This window comes from Hemiscyllium ocellatum, chromosome 19 (genome assembly GCF_020745735.1).
Source record: "Hemiscyllium ocellatum isolate sHemOce1 chromosome 19, sHemOce1.pat.X.cur, whole genome shotgun sequence".
Classification (NCBI taxonomy): domain Eukaryota; kingdom Metazoa; phylum Chordata; class Chondrichthyes; order Orectolobiformes; family Hemiscylliidae; genus Hemiscyllium; species Hemiscyllium ocellatum.
In genome coordinates, this window is record NC_083419.1 from 1,662,514 (window position 1) to 1,681,416 (window position 18,903).

General features: G+C 46.7%; 1 protein-coding gene across 6 annotated transcripts in view; it reads left to right on the top strand.

Annotated features, from left to right (window-relative positions):
* Positions 1-18,903, top strand: part of nav3 (neuron navigator 3) — a 440,932-nt gene that overhangs the window by 95,534 nt on the left and 326,495 nt on the right. For 4 of the 6 annotated variants that reach the window (XM_060839577.1, XM_060839579.1, XM_060839580.1 and 1 more), the window contains exons 2-4: positions 2,370-2,487; positions 3,133-3,185; positions 14,855-14,927. In XM_060839577.1, the coding sequence (XP_060695560.1) occupies positions 2,370-2,487; positions 3,133-3,185; positions 14,855-14,927 (244 nt within the window). The remainder of the gene's footprint in view (positions 1-2,369; positions 2,488-3,132; positions 3,186-14,854; positions 14,928-18,903) is intronic. The other 2 variants (XM_060839582.1, XM_060839581.1) reach the window with 2 other exon arrangements.

Here is an 18,903-nt window from a genome sequence, read left to right on the forward strand (position 1 = left end):
GTGTGTGAGTGTGTGTGTGTGGGAGTGTGAGGGTGTGAGTATGTGTGTGGGATTGTGAGGGTGTGTGAGTTTGTGGGTGTGAGTGTGTGAGAGAGTGTGTGTGAGTGTATGTGTGAGTGCGTGTGAGAGTGTGTGTTAGTGTGTGCATAAGTGTGAGAGTGTGTGTGTGCATGAGTGTGTGAGTGTGTGTGACTGTGTGTGTGCGTGTGAGTGTGTGGGTATGTGTGTATGCGTGAGTGTGTGTGTGAGTGTGTGGATATGAGTGTGTGTGAGTGTATGTGCGAGAGTGGGTATGTGATTGTGTGTGTGGGAGTGTGAGGGTATGAGTATGTGTGTGGGAGTGTGAGGGTGTGTGTGTGAGTGTGTGGGTGTGAGTGTGTGTGTTATTGTGTGCGAGTGTGTGTGTGAATGTGTGAGTGTGTGTGAGAGTGTGTGTTAGTGTGTGTGTGCGTGAGTGTGTGTGACTGTGTGTGTGAGTGTGAGTGTGTGAGTATGTGTGTGTGCGTGAGTGTGAGTGTGTGTGAGTGTGTGGGTGTGTGATTGTGTGAGGGTGTGTGTGTTGGTGTGTGAGTGTGTGTGTTGGTGTGAGTGAGTGTGTGAATGTGTGTGTGTGAGAGTGTGTGAGTGTGTTAATGTGAGTATTAGTATGTGTCTGAGTGTGTGTGTGAGTGTGTGTGTGAGTGTGTAGTGTGAGAGTGTGTGTATGAGTGTGTTGGTGTGTGAGTGTGTGTGCATGAATGTGTGTGTGTGAATGTGTGTGTGAGAGTGTGTGTGCGTGTGTGTGTGTGAGTGTGTAGGTGTGAGTGCGTGTGTGTGGGAGTGTGGGAGTGTGAGTGTGTGGGTGTGGATGTTTGTTTGTGGGTGTTTGTGTGCGTGTGAGTGTGTTTGAGTGTGTGTGTGTGAGGGTGTGAGTGTGTGTGTGAGTGTGTGTGTGAATGAGTGTGAGTGTGTGTGTGAGTCTGTGTGTGTGTGGGAGTGTGGATGTTTGTGTGGGTGTTTGTGGGAGTGTGTGGGTGTGCGTGCTTGTGTGGGTGTCAATGTGTGTGTGTGTGAGAGTGTGTGAGAGAATGTGTGAGTGTGTGTGGGTGTGAGTGTGTGAGTGTGTGGGTGTGAGTGTGTGTGTGTGAGTGTCTGTGTGTGATTGTTAGTGTGTGTGTTGGTGTGTGTGAGTATGTGTGTGAGTGTGCGTGAGTGTGTGTGTGAATGTGTGAGTGTGAGTGTGAGTGAATGTGTGTGTGAGAGTGTGGGTGTGAATGTGTGTGAGTGTGCGTGAGTGTGTGAGTGTGAGTGTGTGTGAATGTGTGTGTAAATGTGTGTGTAAGAGTGTGGGTGTGAATGTGTGTGAGTGTGAGTGCGTGTGTGTGTGTGTGAGTGTGTGTGCGTGCAAGTGTGTGTGTTTGTGTGAGAGTGTGTGTGTGAATGTGTGAGTGCGTGTGAGAGTGTGTGTTAGTGTGTGCATGAGTGTAAGAGTGTGTGTGTGCATGAGTGTGAGTGTGTGTGTGAGTGTGAGTGTGTGGGTATGTGTGTGTGTGTGTGAGTGTGAGTGTATGTGTGAGTGTGTGGGTATGAGTGTGTGTGAGTGTGTGTGTGTGAGTGGGTGTGTGATTGTGTGTGTGTGGGAGTGTGAAGGTGTGTGTGTGTGAATGTATGGGTGTGAGTGTGTGTGTGGGTCTGTGTGTGTGAGTGTGTGCGTGTGAGTGTGTGTGAGTTTGAGTGTGTAGTGTGTGAGTGTGTGTATGAGTGTGTTGGTGTGTGAGTGTGTGCGTGAGTGTGTGTGTGAATGTGTGTGTGAGTGTGTGTGTGATTGTTAGTGTGTGTGTGTGAGTGTGTGTGTGAGAGAGCGTGTATGTGTGTGTGAGTCTGTGTGAGTGTGTGTGTGTGTTTGTGAGTGTGAGTGTGTTTGTGTGAGTGTGTGTGAGGGTGTGTGTGTGCGTGTGAGTGTGGGTGGGTGTGAGTGTGTGTGGGTGAGAATGTGTGTGAGTGTGTGTGAATGTGAGTGCGTGTGTGTGTGTGTGTGTGTGTAGTGTGCGAGTGTGTGTGTGTATGTAAGTATGTGTGTGTGTGTGAGTGTGTGTGTGTGTGTGTGTGTGTGTGAGTGTGACCCACAATCTCCCCGCTCCCTGGACACAGAAATTCCCCTGAATGAAAATAATGTTTTTTTAGTGTGTGTGGTCAGTGTGACACCACACCTTGTGTTCACTGAAAGTGACTCAGAATGAAATTGGAGTGCAGTAAAATCTCTTCAAAGTGATTTCCTTTTGTAAAACCCTCGCTGCGGAAGGCAGAATGATTCAAAATAGTTTGTATGTCTCAGTGAGCATTTGAGCTGCAAGACTTCTTACTCTCTCTCTCTCTCTCTCTCTGCTCAGATTTATACTGATTGGGCCAATCATTACTTGGCCAGGTCTGGTCATAAACGACTGATCAAGGATTTACAACAAGATGTCGCTGACGGGGTTTTACTGGCAGAAATCATCCAAATTATCGGTGAGGACAAACCCGGGGGGGGTCAGAACGTACTGAGTATGTTCATAGATTCTCTGTCTGCAGCATGTTCAACACTGAATAACATTCCCTGAGACAGGGGCATCACATTTCCTCGGATTTGCTAGAAGTGTGCGGATATGAAAGTATTTTGAGTGTGAGGAAGAAGTGAGTATCTGGTTTGATTGTTTGAAGAGAAACTTGACCATAGTGAATGTCTGCAGGATTTACCCCCTCTCGCTGTCAAAGTCTGCGCCCCCACCTGTGGGCTTGGACTCAGCAAGTGTCTCTCTGACTCTGCAGCAGCTTGAAACGTTATCCCATGTCCTGACATTGCATTTGCTGAGTGTTTCACATTAGCCCTGGTTGGTGATTTAGGATCTCTTTTCTGTTGGCGTACAGCCACTTCCCCTCCCCTCACCCCTTCAATTTTGATCGGGGTAGTGTGTTATGTTCCAGATGTTTTCAGGGAGTCACCCCTGCCCCAGCGCAGTGGGGTCCGCCTGGTTTCTGGGGTGACTGTGGATGTGTGGGTTTTGCATGGTCCTGAGGGGCTGGTTCTGGGGGGTTGTGGAGGAGGGGGGGTGCGGTTGGAGTTTCTCTCTGATAATCCAGTCTGAGCTGACTGTCTGTTTGTATTTCTGACAGCTAATGAGAAGATTGAAGCTATCAACATTTGCCCCAAAAGCCAGGCCCAGATGGTAAAATGTTTCAAAACTTTACTTGGTCTGAAAATAGCAGAAAAGGCAAAGCCAGCTCACCCAGCAATGGTGTGAGGGTTATAAATATACCACTCAGACTTCACAGTCAAGACGAGACAGACGGTTTATTGATTGTGTTGCACTTGTTACAAACTTTGCAGTCAGTTATTAATTTGAACTTTGGGCTAATTAGTCTCATCTGTCTATGTCAAACATTTATATATGTGACAAACCCAAGCATGTCATATAGTGAGCGTGTTGTACACTGAGTGTGTCGTAAACTGAGCTTGTCAAATGCTGAGCGAGCTGTGCACTGGGTGTGCACACACCAAGTGTGTTAAACACTGTGACCAATTGATGAACTGAGCTAATCGAGTTCTGAGGGGTGAACCAATGGACAGTCCAGACACTGTGTTTCCATCTCCATGGTATTGATACCAGTCAGCTGCTTGCATTGTTGTATATTCTGTGCGACCTTTTCTATATAAACACTTTGCTCTTACAGAAGTTGGAATAAATAACGACAGAACTTTTCCCTGAAAGAGACCAGTCACCCATTAAGACACAAACGTGTGTACCCTACAGGATTTCTGCTGAGACACTCTGATATAAGGGGTGGTTAAATTGACTCTTTTCCATTTCACAGCTTGTTGCTGAGTGCCTTTGGTTTTTACTCCCAGCTGAGAGATGCTGTGGGTAGTTCTGGCATTCTCTTTGCTGTGACAAAGGCTTCAATGGCTTTACTGAGGTACAGAGAGAGTGCTGCACTGTTGGAGGTGCCAACCTTCCATTAAATCTAACCTGCTTCCTCAAGTAGACACCAAAGATCTGACAGCTTCCATTTCAAAGAAAGCCAGCTGAATCCTGGGCCCTCAGTCACCATCACAAGAAGCCGATTATCTGAGAGTTATTGTTCTGTTGTTTGTTGGCTCTTCCTGCGCACAACCTAGTTGATGTAATTCCTGGATTAAAACAGTAACTAGACTTCGATCACATACTTGGCTGTAAAGTAATTTGAGACCTCCAATGGCCTTGAAAGGCAATATATAAACGTGAATTTATTTTTTATTGCTTTATGGGATGCAGGAGGCTGGGCCAGCATTTCTTGCCATCCTAGAGTCAACCCCATTGCTGTGGGTCTGGAGTCACATGGAGGTCAGACCAGGTGACAATGGCAGAGTCCTTCCCTAAAGGACATTAGTAAAATAGATGGGGTTTTTCATTTCATGGTCATCATTAGACTCTTAATTCCAGATTTTGCTTGAATTCAAATTCCACCATCTCCCGTGGCAGGATTTGAACCCAGGTTCCCCCAACATTACTTGGGTCTCCAGAGTAACAGTCCAACAATAATGCCACCAGGCTATTGCCTTCCTTCTCTAATTGTCTTTGAACTGGGTGACTTGCTCAGGTCATTTTAGATGACACGTTAATACCCATTGCAGTGGGTCTGGAGTCACAAGTAGGCCACGTCAGGCAATGACGGCAGATTTCCTTCCCGCAAGGGCATTAGTGAACCAGATGGGTTTTTACAACAGTCAGCAGTGGTTACATGATGGCCATTAGCCAAGCTCTTTATTCCAGATTTTTAAAAAAAATGAATTAAAATTCCATCAGGAGTGGGAGTCAACCCCATGTGCCCACAGGAACCTTCTTTGCAGGATGTCCGAGCCCAGGGTCAATCCCATCTCACCACCTGTCTCCCTGCACTGGATTAGGAAAACATGACAAACTATGGTCACATTTCTAGCACATAGGCACCAGTTGGCATTTTAAAAAGATTTTCACATCAAAAGATATTTAATATGCTAAACCGTTGCCTGGTGTACACCAGTGAAGGTATTAAATGATTTGGCATTGGCTTTTAAAGTCCTTTTCAGTGATTTTAAATCAGATTACTGTGGGGGGAGGACCGGGAATGTCGATTACAAAATGATTATTTTTGATAATAAACCTGACTGTATATGAATGAAAAGCTGCAGGTTTCTGCTGTTAGACACGTGAAACAATTCCATTCTAACGAAGGAACAGAAATAATTGCATTCTGCTGAAGTTTACTGATGGTACTGTCATCGGATAATTCTGATCTGTGAGGCTACAAATGAATTTCAACTGAACCTTGAAGCTGAATTGAACCAACACATTTTCAGGGCCATTTTTCAATGTAGATTTCACATCAGTGTCTGTGGTATTTTCCCAGATGACCACAGAAACATCGAAAATAACATTACAGAATGAGGCCATGCAGCCCTTTGAACCTGCACTGCCCTTTAGTCACGGCTGATGTTTTTTCTCAACCCCAATCTCCTGCTTTTTCCCTTTAACCCTTGACCTCCTTACTAATCGAGAACCTATCTATCTCTGTTTCAAATGCATTCAATGACTCGGCCTCCACAGCTCTCTGCAACAATGAGTCCCACAGATTCCCCACCCTCAGGCTGAAGAGATTCCTCCTCATCTCAGTTCGACAGGGTCATCCCTTCACCCTGAGGCTATGCCCTTGGGTCCTAGTCCCTCTTACTCGTGGAAGCATCTTCTCCATTTCCACTCTAACCAGTCTCAGTATTCTGTCAATGACCATGGCTGATCATCCAACTCAGCCCCCGTTCCTGCTTTCTCTCCCATACCCTTCGACCCCTTTAGCCCAAAGAACTTTATCTAACCAGGGCTGTACAGAGCTGCAGCATACCTCACGGTTCTTAAACTCAATCCCCCTGGTAATGAAAGCCAACACACTATATGCCTTTGTAAAAACTCTATCAATGTGGGTGGCAACTTGGAGGGATCTGTAGACATGGACCCCAAGATTCCTCTGTTCCTCCACACTGCCAAGAATCCTGCCTTTAACCATGTATTCTGCATTCAAATTTGACCTTCCAAAGTGAATCACTTCACACTTTTCCAGGTTGAACTCCATCTGCCACTTCACATCCCAGTTCTACATCCTGTCAACATCCTGTTGCAAACTACAGTAGCCCTCCACACTATCCCCCACTCCACCAACCTTCGTGTCGTCCCTCCACACTATCCCCCACTCCACCAACCTTCGTGTCGTTCCTCCACACTATCCCCCACTCCACCAACCTTCGTGCCATCAGCAAATTTACTAACCCACCCTTCCACTTCCTCATTCAAATCATTTCTAAAAATCACAAAGAGCAGAGGTCCCAGAACCGATCCCTGTGGAACACCACTGATCACTGAGCTCCAGGCTGAGTACTTTCCATTTATCACCACCCTCTGTCTTCTATGGGCCAGCCAATTCTGTATCCAGATAGACAGATTTCCCTGTATCCCATGCCTCCTTACTTTCTCAATGAGCCTACCATGGGGAACCTTATCAAACACCTTCCTTAAATCCATGTACACCACATCCACTGCTCTACATTCATCAATGTGTTTTATCACATCCTCAAAGAATTAGATAAGGTTGGTGAGGCATGACCTGCCCCTCACAAAGCCATTCTGACTATCGCTAATCAAACCATGCTTTTCCAAGTAATCATAAATCCTGCATCTCAGAATCCTCTGCAATACTTTACCAATCACTGACATAAGACTGACTGGTCTGTAATTCCCAGGATTATCCCTATTCCCTTTCTTGAACAAGTGAATAACATTTGCCACCCTCCCATCAGCTGGCACTACTCCAGTGGACAGTGAGGACGTAACGATCATTGTCAAAGGCACAGCAATCTCTTCCCTTGCTTTCTGTAGTAACCTCGGGTATATCCCGTCTGGCCCAGGGGACGTATCTATCCTTATGTTTTCCAGCATTTCCAGCACATTCTCCTTCTTGACATCAGCCTGTTTGAGCAGATCAGCCTGTTTCACAAACGACAAGCTCCCTCTCAGCCGTGAATACTGAAGCAGAGTATTCCTTAAGGACCTCCCCTACCCCCTCCGATTCCAGGCACAAGTTCCCTCCGCTATCCCTGATCGCCCCTACCCTGACTCTGGCCATCCTCCTGTTCCTCACACAAGTGTAGAATGCCTTAGGGTTTTCCTTAATCCTACCCACTAAAGCTTTCTCATGCCCCCTTCTAGCTCTCCTAAGTCCATTCATCAGCTCCTTCCTGGCTACCTTGTACCCCTCGAGAGTCCTGTCTGATCCTTGATTCCTAAACCTTATGTAAGCTTCCTTCTTCCTCTTGACTAGAAATTCTATATCTCTTGTCACCCAAGATTCCTTCACCCTACCATCTCTTCCTTGTCTCAGGGGGACAAACCTGCCCAGCACGATCAGCAAGTGCTCCCTAAACAACCTCCACATTTCCCTGAGAACATCTGTTCCCAATTTAATGCCTCAGTTCCTTCCTAATAACATTGTAATTCCCCCTCCTCCAATGAAATACTTTCCCATACTGTCTGCTCCTATCCCTATCCATGAGTATAGTAAAGGTCAGGGAGTTGTGATCACTATCACCAAAAAGCTGCCTTTCTTCAGACCCTGAGGGAACTGGTGCAGATGCAAGTACTCCCATTGAAAACTGGCGCCCACCCACACAGTGTGACATCGGCACCATGGATGGAGCCAATTTAACAGGAATATTAACCTCTCAGGATCATTTTTTTAAAAATTTCAAAATTCACAGACACTAAAACAGTTTGGTTCTGTATAACAGCGTATAGAGAAACAACAGACGTTGGAAATAAGAACAGAAATTGCTAGAAAAGCTCAGATGTCTGGCAGCAGAGTTAACATTTCGGGTGGAGTGACCCTTCCGCAGAACCCCTCCGCGGATTCTGCTGAGACCTGCTGAGTGTTTACAGCAGTTCCTGTCTTTTGTTTCTGATTTACCACGTCCGCAGTTGTTTTAGTTTTTAAACAAACATTGGGGTTTGACTCGATCCAACAACAAACCCAAGCTGTTTCTTACCTGTACATGACTATATTCACATACACTGGAGGGCACTGGGAGGGTCTGATAACTGAATGGATCCCCTTTTCCCTTCAGCAGGAAGACCTCAGATGGTGGTCTTTCCCCACCGCCCCTTGGCGCAGCTGCCCCAAGCTTCAGTGTGTCCCTCAGCACGTCGTTCTGGAACTTGGAATGTGTCAGTCTGGGACACACAGGGTCAGCTCCTTGTTCTGCAAGACCAACACGTCTCAGACAGACCAAAGAGCCTCTTCCACTGAGTTGATGGTCCCTCAGGTGCAGTTGATGTTTGTCTCGGTGTGAGTCCCAGGGAACAGACCGTAGAGCACGGAGTTCCGCGTCACGGAGCTGCTTGGGACAAACCTCAACATAAACCTCAACATTGTCCTCCAGACATCCTTTGCAAAGGCACATTCCAGAAGGAGATGTGGAACAGTCTCTACCCTCCCACAGCCACTTTGAGGGCAGCGTGCGGTGGTACAGACTGACCAGGCCTTCATAAAGGATCTCACCTTCTCAGCACCAGCCGAGTGATGTCCTGGGGCTTGTTAGAAAGTTCTGGCAATGATCTGTTCTGCCAAATGACTCTTCCCAGGGAACATGGGGACAGGATCCACCCTGTCCTTTTGCTGCAGAGTCTCGAGGAAGCTATGTACTGACCACTCCCTGATGGATTGTGGTCAAAGGTGTTTTTCTTCACAAAGTTCTCCACAAGGGACAGGTGATACAGAACGGTCCAACTACTCGGAGCGTTCCGCGGCAGCGAGGCCAGGCCCATCCTTCACAACACCGGGGACAGGTAGAACCTCAGTACGTCGTGACACTTGGTGTTTGCGTACCGGGGATCCACGCACAGCTTGATGCAGCTACACACAAAGGTGGCCATCAGGGTGAGGGCAGTGTTGGGCACGTTCTCTCCTCCTTATGCAGAGTTTTGTACATGGACTCCCTGCAGACACGGTCTATCTGAGGCCTCCTGATGAAGTGCAAGATAGCTTGGGTGACAGAAACAGCGCAGTTTGGGGGTTGGGCCAGACCTGTACCATGCCCAACAACAGACAGATTACCTCACACCTGACAACCAGCGATGTTCCCAGCAGACCAGTTTCTGCCTCACTTTGATGATGCGCTTCTCCCAAGATCAGACAGACACAATATGACTGCTCCGAGCCACATTCCCAGCACCTTCAGGTAATCTGTCCTGACGGTGAAGGGAATAAAGGATCAGTCCACTCAGTTCCTGAAGAAAGTTGCCTCCCTCTTGCCTTGATTTCTCTCGGTTCCCGAGGCCGGTTTGAACTGGTCACAGATGCTGTTGAGTCTGTGCACTGACCACAGATCCCAGCAGAAAACGGTGACATTATCCATGTACAGGGAGGCTTTGACCTGCCTGTCACAGTCCCCCCTCTCAGGCTCACAGCCGCCCCGAAGGGCTCTATACAACACAAGGCAAAACCATGATATTATACAACAGGATCCATTCGGTGATGGCTGTGTCCGGTCGGCTGTATGGAATGGAGATGAGCTCTTTAGACTGAGGGTGAACTCAGTCCAGGAGGGAGCGCAATTGGTTTGACATTCTCCATGGGAAATGGGAGGAGAGATTAGTGCAGATTCACAGGAAAATGCACCCTATCATGACAATCCTCACGTAGTGACCGAGCAGAGTGTTATTCATTTACTCCATGACTTCAAGCTGGTGTGAGGAGATTGGATTTGAAATGAGAAACAACTGTGGCTTCACTTTGACCCAGATTCACTTGTTGCTTGTACTCTCAGGAAAGGTTGAATGCCAGGAGATTCTTTCTTGCTGTTTTTCTATAATCAGACCCATCTGGTAGTTGAGTCATTGCTGCTTTTGGTCAAACCTCTCCCTTAGGTTTGTTCAGGGGTGTTTTGTGCAGTTAGAACTTTCAGTTGCCTTTATGCAAGGCCACACCAGGCTGACTCAGGAAGAGCTGGGCCAGCTCCAATACACACCATGGAGAACAATTTGACACCTGTCTGTGTTTACACAGCATGCAACATCGCAGCTGCATCATTTCAACTCTGGGTCAGAAGGTCCCTGCTTCAGACCCCACTGCAAAAGGCATAAAGTAAACACCTACACAGCCAGTGCAGGACTAACGGACTGTATAGAGGGAGCGCTGCACTGTCACAGGGTCAGTAACATGTTTACCAATTGACAGGATGTGGCTATCACTGCCTGGCCCAGCATTTCTTGCACTTTGAGAAGGTGGGGGTGAGCTGCCTTCTTGAACCGCTGCAGTCCCTTCCTTAGGGAGGGAATTCCAGGATTGTTACCCAATGACAGGGAAGGAATGCTGATGTATTTCCAAGTCAGGATGGTGAGGGGCTCAGAGAGGAACTTGCAGGGGCTGGTGTTCCCATGTATCTGCTGCCCTTGTCCTTCTAGATGGAAATGGTGGTGGGTTTGGAAGGTGCTGCCTGAGGATCTTTGGTGAATTTCTGAAGTGCATCTTGTAGATAGTATACACTGCTGCTACTGAGGGTCGGTGGGGGGGGTGGTGTGCAGGGGGTGTTTGTGATGTGGGGCCAATCAAGCAGCTGCTTTGTCCTGGATGGTGTCAAGCTTCTGGAGTGTTGTTGGAGCTGCCCCCACCCAGGCAAGTGGGAGTATTCCATCACACTCCTGACTTGTGCCTTGTAGATGGTGGACAGGCTTTGGGGAGTCAGGAGGGGAGTTACTCACTGCAGTACTCCCAGTCTCTGACTTAGTCTTGTAGCCACTGTGTTAACGTGGTGAGTCCAGTTGAGTTTCTGGTCAATGATAAGCCCCAGGATGTTGATAGATTACGGTTAAGCCAGACTATTTGCAGATTGAACTCACCCATGTTACTGTGTGCCTGTGCTACATGCTTCTCCCACCTGCTGTTCATTGTCATACTCCACTCCCCCAGTGCTCGTGGCTGGCCTATAAATAACTCCACATAACGTCTGTCATCATCTCTCACTTCTTCTTAGCTCCACCCAAACAGATTCCACAAATTGTTCTTCCAGTCTGTGAATCTCCCTTACTAACAGTGCAACATCACTCCTTTTTCTTCTTCTCTGTCCTTCTTAAAGGTGAATATCCTGAATTGTCAGTTAAAAATCCCACAACACCAGGTTATATTTAATTAAACCTGTTGGACTATGACCTGGTGTTGTGGGATTTTTAACTTTGTTCACCCCAGTCCAACACCGGCTTCTCCAAATCCTGAATATTCAGTTCCCATTTCTGGTCACCAGAATGTTTCTGTGATGGTAACTAGCCATATATCTCTATCTGTACCTTTAGATCATTGACCTGGTTATCAATGCAATGTGGATTGGAGTAGTGTGCTCTCAACTCTCTCTTTGTAACGCCAGTTCACTTTCGAAACATTGAAATGTTCTTATTGGATTAGGAAAAGGGGGGAGGTGCAATGAGACCTGGGTGTCCTTGTTCACCAGTCACTGACAGTAGGGGCAGCAGGCGGGGAAGGAGGGAAATGGTGTGTTCGCATCATAGTGAGGGGATTCAAGGACAGGAGCAGGGAGGTCTTGCTGCAGTTGGACAGGGCGTTGGTGAGACCGCACATGGAGCATCATGTGTAGTTTCAGTCTCGGTTTCTGAGAGAGGATGTTCTGACGATGGAGGGAGTGCGGTAAAGGTTTACGAGACTGATCACTGGGAAGGCAGGAAGGACGTATGAAGGGAGGCTGGATCGATTAAGACTGTATTCGCTGGACTTCAGAAGAATGAGGGGCGATCTCATAGAAACCTTCAACTGGAATAGACAGGAAGGATGTTTCCAATGACTGGGGGAGTCCGGAACCAGGGGAGAGTCAGTGTTTCAGGAGACAAGGCAGGATGGAGATTCAGAGAAATTCCTTCACACAGAGAGCAGGCAGCTGCTGGAATTCTCTGCCACAGGAAGTGTCTGAGGTTCGAGGTTGAGGTTTACAAGAAGATGATGGATATAGATCTTGCGGGTAATTGAGGAGGAAGTGGAAACAGAGTTGGATTGTATTGAATGGGGGAACAGAATTAAAGGGCCGAATGGCCTACTCCTGCCTCTGTTTTTGCATCTTCCAGTGTCCCTCGAGCCTTTTCTTTCTCTTACTAACGACTCTAATTTCGATTACTCTCCAGGTTCCCATCTTCCTAACACACGCTCATTTAAACCCATCCCAACTGCATTAGCACATTTCCCAGTCCTGTTCCAGTGGAACTTATGTTGGAAAAGGACTGTAAGGAATATAACTTGAGTACTTTATGGACATTTTTATTCTCATTTTGGACTTTTAAACTCTGCATTCCCATGCTAATCTATTCTTTTACTATTTCAAGTTTCTGTACCTAAGTACCCTGCGCCAAGATGGCACCAACAGCGATATTCTCCTCACGTTGACGTTAATGAGTTTGGTCGGGGGGGGGTGGATATTTTCCACACGTTGACGTTAATGAGTTTGGTCGGGGGGAGGGGGGTGGATATTTTCCTCACGTTGACGTTAATGAGTTTGGTCGGGGGGAAGGGGGGTGGATATTTTCCTCACATTGATGTTAATGAGTTTGGTTGGGGTGGGGGATATTTTCCTCACATTGACGTTAATGAGTTTGGTCAAGGGGAGGGGGTGGATATTTTCCTCACATTGACGTTAATGAGTTTGGTTGGGGTGGGGGATATTTTCCTCACGTTGATGTTAATGAGTTTGGTCGGGAGGGGAGTTGAATATTTTCCTCATGTTGACGTCAATGAGTTTGATCGAGGGAGGGGGGTGGATATTTTCCTCACGTTGACGTTAATGAGTTTGGTCGGGGGGGGTGTGGATATTTTCCTCATGTTGACGTTAATGAGTTTGGTTGAGGGAGGGGGGATATTTTCCTCACCTTGACATTAATGAGTTTGGTCAGGGGGGGTGGATCTTTTCCTCACGTTGACGATAATGGGTTTGATCAAGGGGGGGTGGATATTTTCCTCACGTTGACGTTAATGAGTTTGGTCGGGGGGGGGTGGATATTTTCCTCACGTTGATGTTAATGAGTTTGGTTGGGGTGGGGGATATTTTCCTCACGTTGACGTTAATGAGCTTGGTCGGGGGGAGGGGGGGGTGGATATTTTCCTCACATTGATGTTAATGAGTTTGGTTGGGGGGGGGATATTTTCCTCACGTTGACGTTAATGAGTTTGGTCGAGGGGAGGGGGTGGATATTTTCCTCACGTTGACGTTAATGAGTTTGGTCGGGAGGGGAGTTGAATATTTTCCTCATGTTGACGTCAATGAGTTTGATCGAGGGAGGGGGGTGGATATTTTCCTCACGTTGACGTTAATGAGTTTGGTCGGGGGGGGGTGGATATTTTCCTCATGTTGACGTTAATGAGTTTGGTTGAGGGAGGGGCGATATTTTCCTCACCTTGACGTTAATGAGTTTGGTCGGGAGGGGGGTGGATATTTTCCTCATGTTGACGTTAATGAGTTTGGTTGAGGGAGGGGCGATATTTTCCTCACCTTGACGTTAATGAGTTTGGTCGGGGGTGTGGATCTTTTCCTCACGTTGACGATAATGGGTTTGATCAAGGGGGGGTGGATAGTTTCCTCACGTTGACGTTAATGAGTTTGGTCGAGGGGGGGTGGATATTTTCCTCATGTTGACGTTAATGAGTTTGGTCGAGGGGGGGGTGGATATTTTCCTTACGTTGATGATAATGAGTTTGGTCGAGGGAGGAGTGGATATTTTCCTCACATTTATGTTAATGAGTTTGGTCGAGGGGGGGTGGATATTTTCCTCATGTTGACGTTAATGAGTTTGGTCGAGGGAGGGGTGGATATTTTCCTCATGTTGACGTTAATGAGTTTGGTCGAGGGGGGGTGGATATTTTCCTCACGTTGACGCTAATGAGTTTGGTCGGGGGTGGGATATTTTCCTCACGTTGACGTTAATGAGTTTGGTCGAGGGTGGGGTGGATATTTTCCTCACGTTGATGTTAATGAGTTTGGTCGGGGGGGTGTTGGATATTTTCCTCATGTTGACGTTAATGAGTTTGGTCGGGGGGTGTGTGGATATTTTCCTCACGTTGACTTTAATGAGTTTGGTTGAGGGAGGGGGGATATTTTCCTCACGCTGACGTTAATGAGTTTGGTCGGGGGATGGTGGATCTTTTCCTCACGTTGACGATAATGGGTTTGATCAAGGAGGGGGGGGTGGAAATTTTCCTCATGTTGACGTTAATGAGTTTGGTCGAGGGAGGGGTGGATATTTTCCTCACGTTGACGCTAATGAGTTTGGTCGAGGGGAGGGGGTGGATATTTTCCTCACGTTGACGTTAATGGGTTTCGTCGAGGGTGGGGGTGGATATTTTCCTCATGTTGACGTTAATCCTGCTGCAAATTGTGCAAGGCAGCTCCACTTGAAGGAGTTTTCAGCTGTTCACAGCAACACTCAGCGACTGACATTTGTCACTAGGCAGACATGAAAGCCGTGGTTCAGCTGCTGTTATGTCACATTGCATTGTGTGACTGTGGGCACTGCCCATTCCTCCAGGCTGATGTTAGCTACTCACCCTGCCTTCATTGTCCAGTGGTGTACAATTCCAGTCACACTTGTTGGCATGCTGTCTCAAATGAGGAATTCTTTAACATCCTGCGCAGTGTGGTGGGGACAATGAGAGCCTCTATAGAAGTCTCCAAGAGATTTTTGTTTAATGACTTGAGTGTGAATTCAATCTGAAGTAGTCACGTTTGTCATTCTATTTCAGGAGTTGGAGTTTTGTTAATTGTGTTTTCTTTCTCCTTCGGTTCCAGATCGAGAATGTTGATGCTTGCCTCAGTTTCCTGGCAGTGAGAGGAGTTCATATCCAAAGCCTTTCAGCTGAAGGTTAGTGCTGCAGCCTCTCTCATTGTTTCACCAGACATGGGCGGAGAGAGTTGACATGTACTTGTTCCGAACACTTCCTTGCTGTTCCTTCTAAGACCAGTGACTGTCCGATATCCCATATTCCACTTCCATCATTCCCAAATCCTTTCATTTTCCAGGAAATGACACTAGGCCTCTGTATCCAACTGCCACCGAGCAATGACAGTTTGGATGTGAAACTATTTGAGATGAACAGGCATTTTCTCTAGTTCCCAGCATTCGGGGTGGCATGGTGGCTCACAGCGCCAGGGACCCGGGTTCGATTCCAGCCTCAGGCGACTGTTTGTGTGGAGTTTGCACCTTCTCTCTGTGTCTGCGTGGGTTTCCTCTGGGTGCTCCCATTTCCTCCCACAGTCCAAAGATGTGCAGGTCAGGTGGATTGCCCATAGTGTTAGGTGTACTAGTCAGAGGGAAATGGGTCTGGGTGGGTTACTCTTCGGAGGGTCGGTGTGGACTGGTTGAGCTGAAGGGTGTGTTTCCACACTGTGGTGAATCTAATTTAATCTATATGTGTCAGCATCAGGTCTCTAACTTGGCTGTTCACACTCTGAATTTAATAACCATTATAGTCCCAAGAATGTGAGTTCAAAATGACTACAGGAGCTGGGATTGGCCATTTCACAGTGTCCTGAGATGTGCAGGCTTGCTGCATTATGGGGATAGGGTGTGGCGGAGGGGGAATGTTGGGCAGGTGGGTCTAGGTGGGATGCTCTTCAGAGAGTCAGTGTGTACTCAATGAGCCAATGGCCTGTTTCTACCCTGTGATTCTGTACATTAGTTGTGGTTCTCTTGAGGAAGCACTTCTCGTCATGGCCTCTCTTCATCTCCTTGTGTGGATAACTGCCCGGGTGAAGCACTTTGGGTAACTTGATGATGGGAAAGGTGCTATTTAAATGAAAGTTGTTGGACCGTCAAGCTTCAGCTTTATGTGTTATGAATGAACCTCTCCTGTAACTTGAATGGGTTTGGCCACATGAATTAGGAAGGAATTCTGAGCGTTAATTCTTGCAATTCAAGAGATTCCCGCAGAGCCCAGATATTCCACAGCAAGGGCATTCCAAACAGTGTTGGGATTCTATAAGACAGGCACAGGAGGATTCACGGGATTGGAATGGTCCGGCAATGTTCCATGTATAGCCCTGAGTGCTGGCTGAATAATGACTAAAGCTATACCGTCTAATCCCATTTACTCAACAAATATAAACTCACCATCTGTCTCCTTTCAACTTGATTGACCTGAGAAGTGAGGAAGGCCACTTTGTCTGATTGAGGGATAGCACTCCATCAGAACACACCCGGGTTAACACGGTCAATCTGAAGGCAGCACGAGAGTAAAGTGTGGAACATGGATTTAGCCTTTATACACAGTCCCAAAGTGACAGAAGTTTCAAATTCCATATCAAGAGAGGCAGGCAGGGAGATCCCGTGACATTAGTCTAATTAAGGAGCTGTAGCAAGAAAACATTCACGTTGTTATAGTGCCTGCCATAATCTCAGTCTGCTGCAAAACAGTACAGCCAATGAGATAATTGTGAAATGTCGTTACTCCTGTAATGTAAGAAACACAGCAGCTAATTTATACACAGCAAGGTCCCACAAATAGAACAGTAATAAAGACCAGATCATCTGTTTTTAGCTTTTGGCTGAGGGATGAATATTGGTTGAGTCAGCAGTGCTCCTTCAAATCGTGCTGGAGGGTCACCGAACCTCCTCCAGGAAGGTTAAATGGAGCCATAGTTCAATGTCTCACTTGGAGCCTGGGAAAGAGCATTAAACACACACCCTGAGCCAAGAGCAGAGGCAGCAAAACCCACCCGAAAACAGCATAAACCCCCAGACATGATAATGATCCCCCAGAAAGCAATATTTACTCACAGATTCAGTAATTACCTCAAAACTCAGCACAAATCCTCACAGTAACTACCCCCAACCAAACGGTATTACCCCCATAGAACAGCATTAGCCCCCAGACACAGTAATACTCTTTAGGACAGTATTAACCCCAGATTCAATCATTTTTCCATAGAATAATGCGAACTCCTGTCACAATAACAGAGTTAACTGTAATATCACCAGAGAGGTGATGGCCTAGTCATTCTATTGCTGGACTATTAATCCAGAGACCTAGGTAATGTTCTGGGATCTGGGTTTGAATCTCATCATGGCAGATGGTGGAATTTAAATTCAATATAAAGCAGGAATTAAGAGTCTAACGATGACCATGAATCCATTGTCAATTGTCAGAAAAACCCATCTGGGTCACTCATGTCCTTTAGGGAAGGAAACTGCCATCTTTACCCGGTCTAGCCTCCATGTGACTCCAGACCCACAGCAATGGGGTTGACTCTTAACTGCCCTTGGGGTAATTAGGGATGGGCAATAAATGGTGGTCCAGCCAGTGATGCCCTCATCCTATTAATGAGTAAAGAAACCTCCTGATAATCTGGGTATCCACCTCATTGCTTTGAGATGTCTTGAGGGTGCTAGCAAAATGCAAGTTTCTTTTCAATATCAAGTAGCCTAAAGAGATGTGTTTTGAATCTGGAGTAAGAATCTGAAACAGACTTGTTTGTGCAGTCCTTAAAAAGTGGGGCTGGTCTGAGCAGACACTGATTTCTCTTTACTCATTTTCTGATGCTGCTGTTTCTGTTCTCTTTCTGTAGAAAAGGATGTGACTCAGCAGAACGGACTTTACAAAATAAACTTCACATGCTCCTGTTCCTATTTGTGAGACCATGTTTACTGCTGCTCATTCAATCTGTTCAGAATGTGCTCACTGTCCAGCACACTCAGACTGAGGTGTTACTTTCCAAAAACAATGAGGCTGCCAGACATTTGAAATTCAACTTGATGTTTCACCAGTGCTTCTGTATTTGTTTATTTCTCCCTGCTATATTTCACTGACATGCACGACTGAGCAAGTACATCAGGGATCCTGGCGTTCAGATCAGATATTAAAATGAGATCCCAAGTGCTCTTTCAGTGAACCTCAAAGATCCCACAGAAACAATTCAAAGAAAAGCAGTCACTAAGAGTTTAGTTTGGCCACATTTGGCATGTTGTGTGCAGTTCTGGTCGCCACACTATAGGAAGGAAATGGAGGCTTTGGAGAGGGTGCAAAAGACGTTGATCAGGATGGGGCCTGGATTGGAGTGAATGAGCTATAAGGAGAGGTTGGACAAACTTGGATTGTTTTTGCTGAGTCTGAGGGGGAGACCTGGTAGAAATTTATAAAATAAAGAGAGGCTTCGATCGGGATAGTTGGAATCTTTAGGCAGAGATGGGAACTGCAGATGCTGGAGATTAGAGTTAAGATCAGAGTGGTGCTGGAAAAGCACAGCGGGTCAGGCAGCATCTGAGGAGCGGGAAAATCAATGCATCAGGATGAAGGGCTTTTGCCCGAAACATCGATTTTCCTGCTCCTCGGATGCTGCCTGACCTGCTGTGCTTTTCCAGCACCACTCTAATCTTGACTATAATTGGAATCTTTATCCAGGGTGGCAATGTCACATACTCGTGGGCACAGGTTTAAGGTGAGGGGGAAAATTTAAAGGAGATTTGTGAAAAATGTTTCTAATACAGAGGGGAGGTATGTGCCTGGAATGTGCTGCTAGGGTGAGGTGGTCAACGCAGATACAATAGCAATACTTAAGAAGCATTTGGACAAACACATGAACAGGCAGAGAATAGAGGGATACGGACCATGGTGGGGGCAGGTGGATTAGTTTAGAATGACATCCTGGTCAGCACAGACGTGGTGGGCCGAAGAGCCTATTCCTGAGCTGCATTGTTCGATGTTCAGGGAGTTCCACCTCACATCCAGGCCAATATTTATCCTTCAACTAAAGGGAAGGTTGCATTTGTACCTGAAGTTGTCCGAAAGTGCTTTAAAGTTGCTTTGAATTCCAAAGAAGGTACTGGAATCAAAATATTATCA